General features: G+C 51.5%; 2 protein-coding genes across 3 annotated transcripts in view; one reads left to right on the top strand and one right to left on the bottom strand.

The window, feature by feature from the left end:
* The window catches only part of DDX31 (DEAD-box helicase 31), a 51,909-nt gene extending 44,383 nt beyond the window's left edge, over window positions 1–7,526 (bottom strand). For both annotated transcript variants that reach the window (XM_066610554.1, XM_066610553.1), the window contains exons 1-9: window positions 7,448–7,526; window positions 6,128–6,234; window positions 4,751–5,019; window positions 4,315–4,390; window positions 2,947–2,990; window positions 2,547–2,617; window positions 1,859–1,923; window positions 1,363–1,407; window positions 5–46 (exon numbers count right to left, since the gene is read on the bottom strand). In XM_066610554.1, coding sequence (XP_066466651.1) covers window positions 5–46; window positions 1,363–1,407; window positions 1,859–1,923; window positions 2,547–2,617; window positions 2,947–2,990; window positions 4,315–4,390; window positions 4,751–5,019; window positions 6,128–6,232 — 717 coding nt within the window. In that variant the 5' untranslated portion in view covers window positions 6,233–6,234; window positions 7,448–7,526. The remainder of the gene's footprint in view (window positions 1–4; window positions 47–1,362; window positions 1,408–1,858; window positions 1,924–2,546; window positions 2,618–2,946; window positions 2,991–4,314; window positions 4,391–4,750; window positions 5,020–6,127; window positions 6,235–7,447) is intronic.
* Window positions 7,527–7,797: 271 nt separating this feature from the next.
* On the top strand, window positions 7,798–16,283 carry GTF3C4 (general transcription factor IIIC subunit 4). Its single transcript, XM_066610910.1, has 5 exons — window positions 7,798–7,822; window positions 9,083–10,906; window positions 12,034–12,164; window positions 12,790–12,878; window positions 13,212–16,283. Exons 2-5 carry the CDS (start codon window positions 9,161–9,163, stop codon window positions 13,274–13,276), a joined length of 2,031 nt encoding a protein of 676 aa, XP_066467007.1. The 5' UTR covers window positions 7,798–7,822; window positions 9,083–9,160; the 3' UTR covers window positions 13,277–16,283.
* The last annotated feature ends 2,585 nt before the right edge of the window (window positions 16,284–18,868 follow it).

The following is an 18,868-nucleotide window of genomic DNA, read 5'->3' on the forward strand; positions in this document are numbered from 1 at the left end:
TTACCTTTAGCAGTTTCTGGATGGTTTCCAAACTCTGCAGGGCTAGCTGCGGAGAGAGGACAACTCAAATTAAAATCATTGTTGCATGTATAATTTGCATTCAAATACTGGTAGAAGGTTCTTGAAAGAGGCAGAGGCTGGAGACGAACAGAAAGCGAGAGACAGAAAAATGGGGCAGAAATAAGTAGGACAGAGAAAGCAAGAGACGAGGAGAAAGTGGGGAAAGACGGAGGCAAGATGGTGGGAATCAATGAAAAGAGCTTGGCAAAATGGCCTTCTGTGGGCTATCCAGATAACCTAACACCACTGATAATACTGAAAATCTGTACCTAGTTTCAAACAACCAACTTACAAACTTCCGAAACACAACCTGTGTGTAAGTTAAAGACTTCCTATAGGCTTGCTGTAAGGTGTGTGTGACAGGTGCCAAGGATTACAGCAGTGGGGCCAAAGAGCCTTCTTCTGCCCTCTGCCACAACACAAGGGCAGCTTGTACCGCAGAAGGAACCTCTGACAAGCCCTAACCTGTGCAGCAGAGCCACCACTTTAAATGGTCACAGTGTGGTACTGCAGCTGTCAGCCCAACTGGAATCCAAATTTTCATGGATCCAATAAAAAAAATGAAAAAACGGGGAAAGAGAGTGAGAAAAAAAAGGACTTTTCAGCACTTCTGCTCCCAAAGTGCTGAAATGATTTCTAAAACTTTATAAAGAAGCTGGGGCATCAGCAGCGCAAGTATGCATTTCATTGTTCACTGCAACACTTAATAATAAAAATCTTTTTGGTACTTTAGGGGCATTGTTCTCCTTTTATCCCCTCCAACCAACACTCCTCCCCATGGCTAGAGGGGACACTAAGGGTGAACAGGAACCTGGAAAGCTCTCAGTGTCCCCTCTAGGCTGCTTGCCTGCTCTGCTTGTTATACGTCTTGCACTTACAGCATTTCTTTAAAAGCAAGATGACCTTCGCACAGAGGTCATCAACATAAACAAAGGTAACGGAGCGCGGGGGGGACGACCATGGGGAACCGTGGATAAGTAGATCTGCAGGACACCTGTAAGCGGAGAACTGCCTTCTTTTTCCACATGAACCTGCCAGCAATTATGATATTTCTACAGGAGTTTTTACAAGAAATTAGGGATGGAGAGAAAGGAGAAACTGGCTGAACCTCCTCCTTGCCCCTATCTAGCTTGCTTGCCTCTGGGGCTTCTATGCCCCACTCTGCGCATAAAATCCAAAACTGAGCCCTTTATGGCTTCTGTTTGGAGAGTCTGGGTTCTGCAGACTCTGGACAGGAGACCTCTTTTCCAGCACAGAGTTTGCAACAAAGCTAGTGTGGCTAGGAACAAATTAACAACTTACCTCTCTGGTTGGCACCAGAACAAGGGCGTAGGGTCCATCAATGCGCTGTGGAAGCAAAGGAGAAGAGGGAGGAATAAATGGCTAAACAGAACCACAGAAAAGAGCTGGATTGTTCAAACCAACACTCTGAAACTCCCTACTGGAGTCCCTCTGAGTGCTTCCAGAAGGATTTGCTTGGAATGACAGGGAAAAGCACAGCAGAGGGAAACTCTGCTTCATGCCTCTCCACAAAACCCAGCCCTCCTTGGGACTCTCTTCCTGGGTACAAAGAACACTAAAATTGAAGTCCTTCCTCCCAGATAAGCCCTGCAGGAGCAGGAAATGCTCTGACCAGGAAGCATTCCTGGCCCACCTCAGAAGGTTGTTGTAAGGAGACCCACTACAGCTGAAGCACTTTGTTGGCTGAAGTAAAGGGCTGTTTACATTCTAAGTGCAATTATATTCTCACTTCTAAAATTCAGGGAAAAAAGAGAAGGCAGATTTTATTACAGCTTACCTGGATTTTGGGCTCTGTTCCTTGCAAGGATTGGACAAGAGAGATACCGTAGGCTAGCGTTTTACCTTCAGACGGTCAGCATAAAAAGAGAGAGAGAGAAAACTTGTTTGAATTCCTTTAAAAAGTGCAACTATGTGCAGAGAAACTGACACTTCCCATCACCAATACAATACAAGAGAATTGCCAATTAAAACAAAAACAAAAAAACTCCTTTGCCCAGTTAGCAGGGAATTATGTTTTTGAAAAAGGACAGGACAAATTCATGACGAATAGGTCTCCAGGCAGTTATTAAGCATGATAGCTAAATGGAACCTCCATGATAAGCAGCAGGCGTTGCCCAGTTAGAAAGGATACCCAAAGGCACAGACTCCCCATCTCCCTTCCCATTGCAGCTAATGAGAGAGAAAAGGGGGGATTCCTAACCAAAACCTCCACTCTGAATCATGCACCAGAAAAGGGCATTAAGGGCCCAATCCTATTCAACTTTCCGGCACTGACACAGCTGTAAAAGAATAAACATTCCCTTACTCTCAGGAAGCCTCTGTGACCGCCCCTCCAAGGACATGCCCCAATGGCACAGCGGTATCAGTGCTGGAAAACTGGATAGGATTGGGGTCTAAGTTCCCCCCCCCCAAGGTGGACTGAAGCAATGCAACATAGACCTGCCAGTTGGGGATCAGCAGCTCACCTGAACCCGTCTGCGATCGCACCAGCGCGTCCCTGCCTTGCAACAGGACAGGGATCGTCTGCTTTTGAACACTGTGCAGCAAATTTGGGGGGGGAAAGAGAAGAAGATCAGAGAAAACCAATTCTAGCACAAGTCAAACTGTTAAGAATACGACAGGCTGGGATCTGCCCCAGTGGCTGCTTGGCTAGACAGAAATTGCAATATTAAAATAAAGTGACCGTGAGCAGACACCCTAAATATTTAGCAAGGGAAGCAGTAAAATAATAAATATTGTGGAATAAAATAAGCAGTACAGATAATGTTTATTATTATTTTCTTTTAAGAAAGGTGGAATTAAAAACATTTAAAGAACAAAACAGATTCAGTAAACTAGCAAGCAAAAAAAAAAAAGCAAGCTTACCTGGTCATACTAGACAGCTTCAAAAAGGAGGTGATTGTTGAAGACTGAAGGACAGAAATACACAGACAGCATCTTGCGTTAAGATTCCAGTATGGAAGGCAATTTTTTTTTTTTTTGAATGGCTTTACAATGTCTAGGACATGGGTGTCACACCAAAGGCCCACAGGGCAAGTGCAGTCCGCCCCCAGAAGCCATTTATCTGGCCCCCACTGGGCTCTCCCAGCATGATAATTGGGCTCTCCCATATCTTGAAAACATAACCAAAATTTGCACATTTTCTCTTCTGTCGTTTACAGCTTCTGAGATTCTTATTTCTTGTTAAGTGCTTATTTCTGGCCATCCCCTGCTTGATGATGTCACTTCCTAATGATGTCACACCCGGCCCTCAGCAGGAACCATGAATGCTAACTTCAGCCCTCTGTACGAAACGGGCTTGGCATCCCTTGGCTGCATACAAAATTATGCAGGGGATGGACAGAGTGGATAGGGAGATGCTCTTTACACTCTCACAAAACACCAGAACCAGGGGACATCCACTAAAATTGAGTGTTGGGAGAGTTAGAACAGACAAAAGAAAATATTTCTTTACTCAGTGTGTGGTTGGTCTGTGGAACTCCTTGCCACAGGATGTGGTGATGGCGACTGGCCTGGACGCCTTTAAAAGGGGATTGGACAAGTTTCTGGAGGAAAAATCCATTACGGGGTACAAGCCATGATGCGTGTGCGCAACCTCCTGATTTTAGAAATGGGTTATGTCAGAATGCCTGATGCAAGGGAGGGCACCAGGATGAGGTCTCTTGTTATCTGGTGTGCTCCCTGGGGCATTTGGTGGGCCGCTGTGAGATACAGGAAGCTGGACTAGATGGGCCTATGGCCTGATCGAGTGGGGCTGTTCTTATATCTCTGGTCTAGGACATATATGTAGTAAGGGCTCTGCAAGCTTTAGGAGAGGGAGGATTCCACAGTCTAGAAGCCGCTACTAAGAAGTCTCCGTCAGATGTCACTGAGAGTTCAACTGGCAGTGGAACATGCAGCAGAACCCCTGGCGATGGCTTAAGACCTCCCAGCGTGAGGCAGTATGTGAAACGCCTTCCTCCTCTTACCCAGAAAAGAGGAAAGTGATGGGCCAGAGCATCCGACACTCTAGCCCATCACTCTCCTCTCCTGCTCCTTTCCCTTCTTCCTTTTCAAGAAGTGGGAGAAGCAGGCAGAGGGCACCCTGCCAATCTATCACCAATTGGCTCAATCGGCCACGTGGAGGGGCCAACCCCAAGAACCACCAACGATGATCTTAACAAGTGGGAAGGCTACACAGAAGGAGACAGCACGCTAGGTGCTGCACAGAGCACGAACAAAGAGAGCCCTCACCAGGTGAGGATGGAGGCCCAGCTGCTCAAACGAATCCGAGGTGAAAACCTTCTCCTGCGCTTGTTTCACTGAAGTCCTACAAAAGAAAGAAATATTTATTATTATTATGTTTATGTACCGTTCAGCTGAAAAAGTTTCTCTACAACTTCTTGCGCTTCTCTTCCATCCTTCCTCCAAGAAAAGCTCAACACAGCAAGTAAAATTGACAAGCACAGAATGGAGATGCTGCATGCCTGCGACCATAAACATACTTGTTCCCCCAAAGGTGGGACTGAAGCGACGCTTCAATCTAGATTTATCTAGATTAAAAACCTCTCGGCACAGAGACCTGTTTTTTCACTGCATGTAAAGTCCTACGGACAACATTGCCTGTACGTAAAACCCTATATATGTACAACGATGGTATATAAATAACAAGCATTTAAGATCACCATACTTCTGAATTTCTGGAATTTCAGGATTATTTTTGAAGAGACAAGAGGTCTTCACAAAAGGCCTGGAGCCACTGCCTGCGCTGTCATCCTTCCCTTCACTTGAGGGCTTCTTCGCAGGAGATTTGGGATGCAGAGCTCCCTTGGAGCCACTCTGGGGTTCCTTCAATTGCTTCTTGGCTTGGGATAAAGGCAAAATCGGTTTCTGCTTTCGGGGGGCACTTTCCTCCTGCCACTGGAATTTTCTTTTCTGAGCCTTAAATTGCTTCAATATCTTTTAAGGAAAAAAGAGAACAGATTTAATAAGAAGCACCACAGCTAAGAGTGCCTCACAATTTCAAAATGAAGAAAAGGGGCATAAGAACATAAGAAGAGCCCTGCTGCATCAGGCCAGAGGGGGCCCTTCTAGTCCAGCTTCCTATATCTCACAGTGGCCCACCAGATGCCTCAAGAAGCACCCAAGACAACAAGAGACTTGCATCCTGTTGCCACTGCCTTGCACCTGGCATTCAAAGATAGCCTAAAACCAGGAGGTTGCATATGCCCATCCTGGCTTGTAACCTATGGTGGACTTTTCCTCCATAAAATTGTCCAATCCAGCCACTGCTTCCACCACTAGTCTTCCCTCACCTGCTTCCTGGATTTGAAAAGCAAGAGGGGAATGGTGCAAAAAAGGATGGGTGGAGGAGAGCAATGTGGTTGTCTGGAGCCCCTCTGACATGCTAGCCCACTACTCTGCTCTTTGACAGGGTACAAACTAGGAGCAGGCACCTCCTATCCATCCCCTGACAACTTCAGTCACGTGCATGGGTGGGGCTGGCGGACCTCTGAGAACCACAGAGGAAGCTAGTTGTTTCTTGAATCAGAAGTGGGGCTGGAACGAGGGGCTCTGGTGCAAAGTTGACTTAACTCTCAGTGCCACTAGGGTAGCCGGCTGTAATTAGCCCGCGGAATGCCTTACCACTGAATGTGGCGATGGCCTTGATGCCTTGAAAAGGCGATTGGACAGATTGCTGGAGGGAAATTCCATCATAGGAGACAAGCTGTGATATTAGAGTACCCCAGAATGCTCTAGCCCACTACTCTGCTGACACAAACAGAGAGCAGACACCCCTACCCATCCCCTGACAACTTCAGTCACCTACACAGATGGGGCTGGCTGGCCTTGGAGAACCACAGAGGAAGCCAGCAAAGACCCCAAATTGGACCATCACCACGTGGAGACCTCTATGCTGTGTCCCTGCCCCCACCAAGCATTTTCTCTATGCACCAACAGTTACAATCATTGCTGCAATCCTATACACACTTTCCTGGAAGTAAGTCCAATTGAATATAATGATTTACTACCAAGCAGACATGCATCGAATGGTGCTCCAGCTTACCTGCCTTTTCTTGCCATGCTGCACCTTTGAGGGTCCCCTTGGCTGGAAGGCTGGAGGAGGAGGCAGGGAGCTGACATTGATGAAGAGCCCATCATCTGCCGACATGGCTGGCGGAAGAAGAGAGAGGAGGTCAGCCTGAGCGCGCTTGCAACCAAACCAGCGGCTCCAACCCTTCCCAGCGCAGCGCTTGCACTGAGCCACATGTGCAATGCTGCAGTGGAAGGACCCCAAACAGAGGTGACCAACCAGGTGCCTGACACAAGGCTGAATGGGGCTGTCATCACAAGCCTAGGAATGTTTGCAAATAAATGGAGGCATGTCCACGCGTACATGTTTATGCATGCATGTTTAATCACAGAGGCGTGTTTGCCCATGCATGCATGTTTACTCATCAGTTACTCATACATGTTTACTCAAGCATGTGTGTGTTCTGTGTTTTTAACACAAACACACACACAGCATTTTGGTGCTTTAAGGTGTTTTCCCGCAATTGAAACAGACCAGTGTTTCTGGTACCTGAGGGGACGCCTGGTGGTACTCGCTGGTGGGGGGGGGGGAGCAATGCCTGCCTTCTGCCTACCTGAGTTTGCAGTGGCTCGAGTACAGCCCCCAATGTCCAGGGGCAGCTTGCCTCTGGCTGTCAGGTGGAGCCTCCACTGTGAGGGGCGGTCTACCTGTGGCCCTCAGAGAGAGCCTCTATGGCCAGGTGGCTGCGTAGAGCCTCCATGGCCAAGGGCAGCCTACCTGCGGCCCACTGCCGGGGCAGCCTGTCCGTCTGCTGGCAGGAGAGAGTGTGGGTGGCTGCGTAGAGCCTCCATGGCCAGGGGCAGCCTACCTGCGGCCCTCAGGCAGAGCCTGCACTGCCGGGGCAGTCTGTCCGTCTGCTGGCAGGACAGAGTGTGGGTGGCTGCGTAGAGCCTCCATGGCCTGGGGCAGCCTACCTGCGGCCCTCAGGCGGAGCCTCCACTGCGGGGGCAGCCTGTCTGTCTGCTGCCAGGACAGAGTGTGGGTGGCTGCGTAGAGCCTCCATGGCCAAGGGCAGCCTACCTGCGGCCCACTGCCGGGGCAGCCTGTCTGTCTGCTGGCAGGACAGAGTGTGGGTGGCTGCGTAGAGCCTCCATGGCCAAGGGCAGCCTACCTGCGGCCCACTGCCGGGGCAGCCTGTCTGTCTGCTGGCAGGACAGAGTGTGGGTGGCTGCGTAGAGCCTCCATGGCCAAGTGCAGCCTACCTGCGGCCCACTGCCGGGGCAGCCTGTCTGTCTGCTGGCAGGACAGAGTGTGGGTGGCTGCGTAGAGCCTCCCGCGCCAGGGGCGGCCTACCTGAGGCGGGGCCGCGCGGAGGCGGCTGAGGGCCCGGCCCCCCCCGGGCAGCGCGCGCCTGCCGAGCCGAGGACCCCGCGCGTGCGCAGGAGGGCGGCGGCTGCGAGGCGGGCCAAGATGGCGGCGGCGGCGGCCTCCCCGGAGGCGCTGCGGGCGGCGGTGTCGCGGCGCGGGCCGGCGGTGCGGCTGCAGCAGGGCGCGAGCGGCGCGGAGCCCCTGGCCTGGTCCGAGGACCACCGGCTGTCGGTGGGCACCGCGCGCAGCATCGCCGTCCTCGAGCTGCTCTGCGACGTCCGCGCCGCGCCCGGCCCCGACCCCGGCCTCGTCCTGCACCGCACCGCCGTGCCCGCGCCCGGCGCCGCCTGCCACCTCCGCGTGAGTGGGGGAGGGAGCTGCTAGCGAGACCCTGGGGCAGTGGGACTCCCTGCCACCAGATGCGGGGAGGGGGGCTACTACTGAGACCCTGGGGCAGTGGGACTCCCCGCCACAAGATGTGGGGGGCCCTGGGGACTCCTTGCCACCAGATGCGGGGAGGGGGCTACTACTGAGACCCTGGGGGCAGTGGGACTCCCCTCCACAAGATGCGGGGAAGATCTCATCCCCACAGTGTGGGTGGGGGGCCCTGGGCACTCCCCTCCACATGATGCGGGGGGATCTCACCCCCACAGGGTGGGTGGGGGGCCCTGGGGACTCCCTGCCATCAGATGCAAGGCAGGGGAGCTGCTAGCGAGACCCTGGGGGCAGTGGGACTCCTCCCCCACAAGATGAGTGGGGGCCCTGGGGACTCCCTGCCACCAGATGCGGGGAGGGGGGCTACTACTGAGACCCTGGGGGCAGTGGGACTCCCCTCCACAAGATGCGGGGGATATCTCATCCCCACAGTGTGGGTGGGGGGCCCTGGGGACTCCCTGCCATCAGATGCAAGGGAGGGGAGCTGCTAGCGAGACCCTGGGGGTGGTGAGACCACAAGGTGCGGGGGGAGATCTCGCCCCCACAGGGTGGGTGGGGGGCCCAGGGACACTGCCACAAGATGCTGGGGGATCTCTCTCCACAAGATCTGTGGGGGGGGGCTGCTAGTGAGCCCTGGGGGCAGTGGAGGTCCCCACCACGAGATATGCAGGTGAGTAGGGGGCTGCCAGTGAGACCCCAGGGCTGTGGAACTCCCAGCCACAAGATGCAGTGTTGTCTAGTAGCTTCCATAAAGGGGTGGGGGGAAAGGATGGGGAGAGAGCAACATGGATCCCCATATCCAAGCCTCCAGTGCTGATTGGGAGACTGACAGCCCAATCCTATCCACACTTTCCTGGGAGTGAGCCCCATTTACTCTAATGGGACTTACTTCTGAGTGGACACGCATAGGATTGGGCTGTTATTCTCTCCACCTGGGCATTGTGCGTCCTGCTCATTTGTCTCTCAGCTGTTTTTGCCCCACGCTGCGTATGCGCAAGAGGGATCAAATGCGCCCCCCCCCCTGTGGGATGTGCAGAAATGGGTTAAGGTGTCTCCTTTGTTTCTGCCACAGCACATTAGTGAAGGCGTGCGATAAGCATGTTATAAGTATTTTAAGGTTATATTATATATCGCACAGTGGAAGTGGGTAACAAACACTTGAAGGCACTTTTTCCTTTTTTCCAGGTTGGGTCCAAGAAAGAAGTTGCTGAGTGTAAAGAAAAGTTTGCCAAATCGAAGGATCCGACCATCAGCCAAGCGTTCATGCTGGACCGAGTCTTCAACCCCGAAGGAAAGCTGCTCCCGTCCATGCGGGGCTTCAAGTACTCCAGCTGGTCCCCGCTTGGCTGCGATGCCAACGGCCGATGCCTGTTGGCGGCCTTGACCATGGACAACCGGCTGACCATTCAGGCCAACCTGAACAGGCTTCAGTGGGTGCAGTTGGTGGACTTGACGGAGCTCTATGGAGAGCGCCTCTCCGAGAGCAACTACCGGCTCTGCAAGGGGGAGGCTCCGCCGGCCAGCTTGGGGGACTTTGCCGAGTTCCAGAGGCGGCACAGCATGCAGACGCCGGTGCGCATGGAGTGGTCCGGGATCTGCACCACCCAGCAGGTGAAGCACAACAACGAGTGCCGGGACGTGAGCAGCGTGCTGCTGGCGGTGATCTTTGAGAACGGCAACATCGCCGTGTGGCAGTTCCAGCTCCCCTTCCTGGGCAAGGAGTCCATCACGTCCTGCAACACCATCGAGTCGGGGATCGGCTCCCCCAGCGTCTTGTCGTGGTGGGAGTACGAGCACAGCAATCGGAAGATGAGCGGACTCATCGTGGGGAGTATGTTCGGGCCGGTGAAAATCCTCCCCGTGAACCTTAAAGCGGTCAAAGGCTACTTCACGCTGAGGCAGCCGGTGGTTTTGTGGCAGGAGATGGACCAGTTGCCGGTCCACAGCATCAAGAGCATTCCACTGTATCACCCGTATCAGAAGTGCAGCTGTAGCTTAGTGGTGGCTGCCCGAGGGTGCTACCTCTTCTGGTGTCTCCTCTTGATCTCCAAGGCGGGCCTGAACGTCCATAACTCTCATGTGACGGGGCTCCACTCCATGCCCATCATCTCCATGACCGCCGACAGACAGAACGGCACTGTCTACACGTGCTCTGTTGACGGAAAGGTAAGGCAGCTGATCCCCATCTTCACGGACGTGGCGTTAAAATTTGAGCACCAGCTCATCAAGTTGTCCGAAGTGTTCGGCAACGTGAGGACTCACGGGATTGCCGTGAGCCCGTGCGGGGCGTACCTGGCTGTTGTTACGACCGAGGGCATGACCAACGGCCTTCACCCCGTCACCAAAAACTATCAGGTCCAGTTTGTGACTCTCAAAACGTTTGAGGAGGCCGTGGCTCAGCTGCTGGAATCTTCCGTCCAGAATCTTTTCAGGCAGGTGGACCTGATGGACCTTGTCCGCTGGAAGATCCTGCAGGATAAGCACATCCCGCGATTCCTGCAGGAAGCCTTGGATAAAAAGATCGAAAGCTTTGGGTCCACGTATTTTTGGCGCTTCAAGCTGTTCCTCTTGAGGATTTTGTACCAGTCGCTGCAGAAGGCTCCCTCGGAGGCCCTGTGGAGACCGACGCACGAGGACACTAAGGTCTTTGTAGTGCATTCTCCTGGGACAGGCAGTATTGACGAGCATCAGCAAGACGCGGGAACTTCAAAATGGGGTAGGAAGCAAAATCAGAGCAGCACTAGGAGGGGAGAGGATGTGGAGGACTCGATGGATGACTCCCTCGCCCATTTGACGGACATTGGAGGGCGGGAGCCAATGGAGGAGAAGCTCCTTGAAATCCAAGCCCAGATCGAAGCGGTGGAAATGCACTTGACACGAGAACACATGAAGCGGGTGTTGGGGGAGGTCTACCTGCACACGTGGATTACAGAGAACACCAGCATTCCCACCAGGGGGGTCTGTGACTTCCTGATGTCTGATGAAAGTTACGATGACAGGACAGCGCGGGTGAGTCTTCCTCGAGCATGAAAAGCGTCAGGGCTGTGTGGTTTTGAAATGTCCAGGTAGCCCAAAAACAAAAGGCAGGGATTAGAAGTGGCTCAGGAATGATTTTGCCCCAAGTGACTTGTGTCGGGGTGGGACAGTATTGATTTGTAGACTGGGAGCTCCCTGCAGGCCAGATTAGGGGACATTGAGGGTTGCAAATGGCCCCCGAGCCAGGGTTTCCCCACACCTGGTCTAGAGTTTGACCATGGGGCGAGAACAGAGAGGCACAGCGAGTCATTGGTCTTCAGCTCCCCCCCCCAGAGGTGCTAGGTCTTTGGTCGGTGGGTAGTTGTGCAAAAGGTGAGTCACACAGCAGACAGTTGAGGGGAGGGGAGGACAGCTAGAGGGAGGGGTAGGAAAAGAAAAGACAACTGGAAAACAATGGAATACAGCTTAAAAAAAAACTTGAAGTAGGCCACCATTCCTTACAGTGTGCAGAAAGTGGCTTTCTGCAAGCATCTGCAGGAGTCAAGCCCTTGAAAGGGTGGCAAGTGAGGCGTTCTTGGGGCCTGGAACATTCCCTCCCCTTCTGCTGAAGTTTAGATTGTAAGCTCCTCAGGGGTGGGGGCCTGATTCTGCTTTATTCTGTACATGGGGGGGTGCTATCTAAATAACCCGCAGTCAGATACACTGGCAGTCGCCTGATTGCCTGGATCTCGGGGCTTTTAGTTCTGCAGATTTCATAAACGGCTCCGGCTGGAAGGCTTCCCTGACATGAGAGCGCTGAAAAATAGGGGATTGTGTTTTTGGGAGCGCTAACATGTGCTTTGAGCCGAGGCTTCTCTCTTTCAGCCGTCGGGTTCTTTGTTTCTTCTGAGAGGCGTGTGGGTTAGGACAATTAAGTTTCCCCAGACTACCTGAGCGGCGCGCGGAGAATCATTTGCTCTGTAGCTTGAGGTGCCTGCGTTGCCTTTTTCATTCTGTCTTAAGCAGGTTTGGGCTTTTGCATCTTGTGTTCTTCAGAACAGGCCCCCCTCCCCCCCGCTTCTCTCTCTTTTTCCTGTGAGATTTCTCTGCCTTTCCGCAGGCAGCTGTCTCTTCCCATAAACGCCGCTGCCGCCTCTTGACTGCTTCTGTCTCTTTCCCAGGTGCTGATTGGGCATATCTTAAAGAAAATGAACAAACAGACTTTCCCAGAGCACTGCAGCCTGTGCAAAGAGATCCTGCCTTTCACAGATCGCAAGCAGGCCGTTTGCTCCAACGGGCACATTTGGCTCAGGTAAGCCAAACTTCAGGGAGCTCTGCTTGGAGCTGTTGTGGTTTCGGGGTGGGGGGGCTGCAGGGGCTCAAGCAGCTGTTGGGAAACGTGTTCAGCGATTTTCATTCACTGTGCTGTGGTCCACAGGTGTGCCACAGGACTTTGGGGAAGGTCATTTATTAGTAGAGCAATTGGGGGATCTGAGCCCCCTCCCAGCAGCATGGTATGCCTTGAATTTCATGGTTCAGTCTCTTAACACAGCCATCTTCAACCGCTGTGCCATGGCACACTGGTGAGCCACGGGAGTTTGATGGAGGGTCATTTATTAGTGGGACCGTTGGGGAACGCGAGCCCCCCACAGACAGCATGGTATGCCTTGTCAGTGGTCAAAAAATTGATGTTGTGCATTGACAGTCTTTGGAGAGAGCTGAAACTGTGGGTTGGCCAGGAAAGCCGCCCAACAGCTTTGGAACGCTAATGTTCAACCTAGAATAGTGACATGGATGTAAAGCATTCCTTACTTGTCACAGATCTCGGGCGCCTGCTCAGTTACTGTGTGTCCTCAGTAATGGATGGAGTTTGGAGGAGATTTCTCTGATTGCAAAGCCTCTGTGTAACCCTATTCCCACTTCTGCCACATCTACAGGTGTTTCTTAACCTACCAGTCCTGCCAGAGCTTGGTGTACAGAAGATGCCTGCTTCGGGACAGCATTGCCCGGCACCCAACCCCCGAAGGTGAGTTCTGTCTCTGTAAGTCAGGAGGCTGACGTTCTAACTGCCTTCATATGCTTGTGATCTTTTCCGTGGGTCATCTTCCAAAACTCAGTTGCTTCAAGCAACCATCAAGTATGCCTTCTTTCTTTCTAGATCGCTTTTTAAAGTCTGTTAAAGCTAGGCGGGTCTTGACAGAGCGTCATTTTGGAAAGTGGGTCCCGGTGCTAAAAAGTTTGAGACCCACTGGCTTATGAGATGGCATCCCAGTTAAAAAAAGAAATCCCTTCCAGTTCTGTGTGTGTTCTGCTCTTTCTGTGTAATCAGCCATCCAATACCTTGTTCTCTTATTTTCAGATCCTGACTGGATTAAGAGGTTATTGCAAGGCCCTTGTACTTTCTGTGACTCTCCGGTTTTCTAGAGAACAGCTCAAGGGCAGAGTCTGAGGTCACCTTCTCTAGAGCACGAGCACCAAAATCAGCCTGGGGGCGACCAGAAGGCTCAGGCGTGTAACTCATCAGAGGGGGAATGTTGGCCTAGAATGCTGCTGTGAGCCAGCGAAGCACAGTGGTCTGCTATCCCATTTCAAGCTCAAGAAGGCAGCAAGTCCTTCGCTCCAGCACAGACACTCTGGCGTCGGAACGGCTTCCAAACCTGGCTTAAGTGTTGGCACTTCATCTCCTTCTGGAAAGTGGGTCCTGGACTTGGAACACCGCACCGGGACTGCCCTTGCGTTCAGCGACGGGGCTTTCCTTTCCGCCAAGACGCTGAGCCCAAAGCAGCAACTCTGACACTCTAGCTCACCACTCTCCTTTCCTTTGCACTTTTACTCTCGCTTTGTTTTCCCTCCTTCTGTTTGAATCCAGAGAGCAGAAGGTGGAGGAGGTGTTGGCAGATGCCTGGCCAGGTAAAGGCTGGCCTTGGACCTCTTTGAGTGGGGTAGGTCTTAGATTGGTGTCCTGGACAAGCCCACGCAGCCTGAGACAAGAGGGTCAGAAATATAAAAATTTATGGCAACGGTATCTTAAGGCTCATCTCTGGTTAAAGGATCTCAACTAGCGAAGCTTGAGAGAGACCTCTGTACAACATACGAGGTTTTCTGCCTGTTGGAAGAGACAGCGTTGAGCTGGATTGGACCATGGTGGTTGGAGGCAGCTTCATGCCCACAACCCTTTTTCCCAGTGCAAACCTGAAGATCTTGGAGCCGCTTTCTAGCAATCACTCTGTCCACAAGCCTATTCACAACCCATTGAGAGGACCTGATAGTCCGTATTAAGACAGTACACTGGGTTAATTGGATTAAAGCAGTGTAAAAGGCTGATTAAATATTGAACAATGTGTCCTTGCTGTGGTAAGATGAGCAGGGGGGGAGCAGACAGAGCTTGAATCTTCATCAGTCAGCGCTACCAAAGAAATCCAGGTGGCACAAGGGGCCGTGTGAGGCAGTGGGTCATGTGCAGGCCAAGGGAAGTACTAAAGACACTTCCATTTCTCTCCATGGGCACCTGAGAACCTCAAGCTTCCTACTAATGTTTTCCTTCCAAAAATAATTATCTAGTTCTCATGAAGGCAGACAGATTTGGCAATCTGGTGGTGGGAAATAATTTTTTTTTAAACCTTAAAGCCTTGAAAGCAAGAAAGAGAACCCCAAATTCATTCTGCTTTTCAGCCGAGCTTATGGAGACCCTTCAGAGCTGAGTCCAGCCCTTTGCATTCTGAAATAGGTACCTTTTAAGTGTTGGAGAGAGTGCTACGGAGGCCACCAATTAAAGTTTGGATGTGAAATCTGGCCAGAGTTGTCAGGCTCATAAGGCATTTCCCAGAAATTCCCCACCCCTGGCTTACCTCACCCAGTGTGCAGTAACTTTTGTTTGAGTTTAATGCCGTCCACGCAGCTTCTCTGTCTAGACACAGCAGCCCGGCCTATTTTAAGGGGCTGAAGTGCTGTTAAGAAATAGGGAAAGTGCTTCTGAAAGGGGACAAGAGTTCCAGTCCATCCCACAGATTGGGGTGTGTCCATGCAGTTCATGACTTTGTGTCGTCCTGCAGTGCCTTCAATTGGTATTCTAGAGAGAAGATTCCCCAGCAGTTGGTTCAAGGTTCAGTCTCCTTGAGGAGCAATAAAGTCTACTTAGAGCTTTGACACATGAGCGTCTATTATGAGGAGTGTGTTTTACCACACCCCGTAGGCCTCAATTATGTACAAATGCATTTCTCCCCCTGTGGGATTACCGTTGCCAGGAGTCAAACACCCAGTTTAGGGATGGAGGGCAGGCTTTGTCCTGACTTGTCACATGACTGGCTGGCAACATATGCTCAGTGGGAGGACATCACCTCCTCTACCCTCTGAATCAGACCCCTGACCTTAAATGACCCCCACTAACCCAGCTGTTGAGAACCAAACCATTCTTGACTGCTGGTGACAGCAAAGTGTGGCAGATCCGGCCTAGAGGGTGGCAGAACCACTTGACCCAGAGCTGTAGACAACGTCCATCAAGTGCAATGCGTTGGGTTCCTGCTGTTTAAAGCTCTGCATATGGGTTGTCTGGGGAACCTCAGTTACACCAAAACAGATGGGAGGGGCTTCTTTTTGCTGCAAGCTGGAGCCAGAGGGAAAGCCTGACTGTGTTACCGTATTTCAAATGTAGGGCTTTGGTGGTGGTGGGGGGAGCCATCAGGGTAAACAGGCTGCTTGTGATGTCACCTGTGATGTCATGGTCTTGTGTCACTTTACAAGCATGATGCCAAAATGGAAGGGAGCCAGAAGTGAGCCGAACACTCAAAATTACATTTCCTCTTTCAAACGTTGACACCTGTGTGAGTTCTGTTCTTAGAGAATGTTTGAAAATTACATAGCAAGGAAGTCCTGTGGGGAGAAGGCAAAGTAGGCTGTTGTAGGGGAAGACTTGACTGGTCTGTCTGCGCAGCCCTGCATATCCACAGACACACACACACACACACTATGTGTATGGGTGCTTATGCTGGGCTGGGCAGACAGACCACTCAAGTCTTCCCCTACATTGCCACATTACGTGTGTGTAAACACTACCATGCCGTAACGCCTCAGTTTTAATTTCCTTAATCCTTAATGCGCCTTTTGTATTGGAACACCTTTAGAAAAGACAAATCAATCATTCCTAGCAAAGTAAAGATAACTAACGAGCCTGCCCTTCTGTTGCAGCACGGAGTGAAATGACCTGTGGTGTGAATCTGACACTGCTCCCTGGTATTACCCACTTCCCTTCAGGGTACAAAACTGTAAATATTACTGCTGTGTATATAGCTGACTTCTCGTAAACCTGAAACATAATCTGAAGAGTGGTTTGTTGTTTTTTTGTATACTGCAGCAGCAGTAGTGTTAACATGACTTCCTTTCTAAATAAACAATTTGTGTATTGTTACCTGTGAATTTTAGTAAAGTGGAAGAATTGGTAAAGCAGCTTTCAGTGATCAGGTACAAGGGTCTTCCACAGGTGGATCAGAAACCTGGGGTTCTCCCAACACAGCTGGAAAACTACCGATTGCCAAAAGACTTGGGTATCAGAGCTCTAGTTAACAGGGACCACCTTCTCCACCCCATACAATCCAGGCTTCCGCTGGTACTGGTCTGGAGTAGTATCATACTTGCATCCTGGGTCGAAGGCAGTAGGAATAGGAATATTGACATTTGAGTTGTCTCTTTTTTCACTGCTCTCCCGGTAGTGATTCTCAAACTGTGTTCTGGAGAAATTCATGAGCTGCCCTTATGATGCCAAAGCACCCATTCTCCAAGGTTTCTTGTGGCATCTCCATTGGACTCATTTGTTTTTATTTCTATTGCACTGTCAATGTATGTAGTGCTGTACCATAGAAGAGAATGCAGGTCCCTGCCCCAAGAGGGTAACAATCTAAACCAGACCCAAGGAAGACAGCAGAGGCAGTGATTTTTGTGGCACAGGTACTATGGTGGAGTTGCAGTGGGAGAGATGAACTTCATACCAAAGGCTTCAAGGAACAGGTGGGTTCTGACAGAGATGGGGTGATGGGCACCCCACAGGTGATCCAGGTGGAAGGGGCAGAGCTACCAGAAGCAAGCAGGTGACCTGTTGGGTTGGTTACTATGCATTAAATGGGGTCGGGTCAGTCCATCACTCAGTGCAGGGACTGTATGAGAACTGGCTGCCTGCTTGGTCTGGATATACGAGGCTTGCATCCTTTTTGTCAGGAAGCAGAAACCGGCTTGCGTAGCCACAGCAGCAGTGAGTCATTTTCTAAGCTTTCACTCCCTTGCTTGCGGGGAGGGGGGGAAGGTGGTGGTTAACTTGGCATGAAGTGTGTCTGGTTTTAATTAAGGGCAGTGCAAGCTATCCAAAGTTTGGGACACCTTGCTCTTGGGAATACATGGAGGATAAGGGTTTGGGAGGGCCAGGTGCCCAGCCCAGAACTCATTGCCACGTTGCCACCAACGGCCTCCTTGTTATCCTCGCGATCATCTTGCTTTCTAATGTTCGTTTGGCCGGAATCAGATGCTAATAAAACCCAGCTCGGGTCCCAAATTGGTTTGGCAAGCCGCGTCTCCCAATTATAAAAGCCTAATTTCTCTCTCCTCCCGCCTGCTGGACCTTTTCTGGCATTAACGGGGCCTCTTAACTATGCAAAGTGGATGCAAAGGGCTCTTTCGTTTTTTTCCCCAGTAATTAAATGAATGTCAATTGTTTTAGTCGTTTCTGAGGGAGAGTCCTACACGAATATTAGCATGTTCTGCCAACCCAGACGGCCTGCATTCCAACCCCAGCGGAAGCCCTAGGGGGGGCTGACCGCTGACCCGAGCCTCTCTGGGTGGACGCGCCGCCTGCATCTCAATGAGACCAGCTTCTCGGGCTCCGGTTTCTGTTGCTAACCAGCTAAGCGGAACTAATATTGTGGCCGCATATAGATGAAAGGGGGGGGGCAAAGTATGGCTAAATTAATTAAGCAGATGTACCTGTCTAATTAAAGAGCCGCTGTCCCCTTTGTACCCTCGCTTGCACGGCAAACAGTATTTAAATGCGCGGCCGAGCCGTTTCGCCTATCAATATTTAGTAGGAACACTCTGATGGAGGTGATATTAGCAAGATGTACTTCCCATTTATTATTAATCGTGGCCTTGCCAATTTATGCACGGGGAGCGGCAGTGTATCTACAACTACGGGGGGGGGGGGGAAGCAGCTGCTCAGGTAAGCGGCCACGCAGCCATGCGGTGGTAAGGGGAGAACCGTTAACAAATATCCCAGGGTCAAGCCTCTGCGGCCCCTTGGAGGGTATGTGCTGACGTCATGCTGCCTGGCTATGGGCCAAGAACCACCCCAGGCTTACTTTGGTCAGATGTGACAATAGGAAGCACTGGGTCTTGTGGGTGTGTGTGAAAGGGTTCTATGTACCCATCAAAGCAAATCAACTAAAGAGGTGAGAGCCAGATTGTGTGAATTGGCCCAGGGGACAGAGGAGCTGTCTAGGGCAGGAGCTGTCTAGGGCAAACCCCGGCCCACAAGCCAAGGTTATCCTTTTGGGCAAGGTAGTGGCAGAGCCTCATCATTCCAAGCTCCAGCCTCCTATCTTTGTGGCTGCATAAACTTGCGCTGGGAAGTGGCTTCCTCCACACATTGCCCCAGAAAGCTCTATGCCCCGATTTGCAAGGGGAAGCGGCTGCCCAACGCAAGTTTCTGCGAAGATAGGAGGCTGCAGTGCAGAACGGTAGGCTCCACCGTCACCATGCTGTGCCCAGAAGGATAATCTTGGAGCACAGCGGGCTGCAGGTTGGAGTCCACTGGTCTAGGGCTTAACTTGAGCTGGAATCTTTAGCTGGGGCTCATTTGTGAGAATGGCAGAGCAATTTCAGGCCTTAGCAGAGGCACAAAAGCAAGGTGGCAAGTCAAAGCCAGAACAGTGATCCATAGCGGTTTCATCAAAGGCCCAACGGCAGACTTCTGCTCATAGAGCCTTATATTCCACCCTTCTCTTCATTCTACTGGAAGTAGTAGTAGACTGGTGTAAC

The sequence above is a fragment of the Tiliqua scincoides genome, chromosome 16, assembly GCF_035046505.1.
Source record: "Tiliqua scincoides isolate rTilSci1 chromosome 16, rTilSci1.hap2, whole genome shotgun sequence".
NCBI lineage: Eukaryota > Metazoa > Chordata > Lepidosauria > Squamata > Scincidae > Tiliqua > Tiliqua scincoides.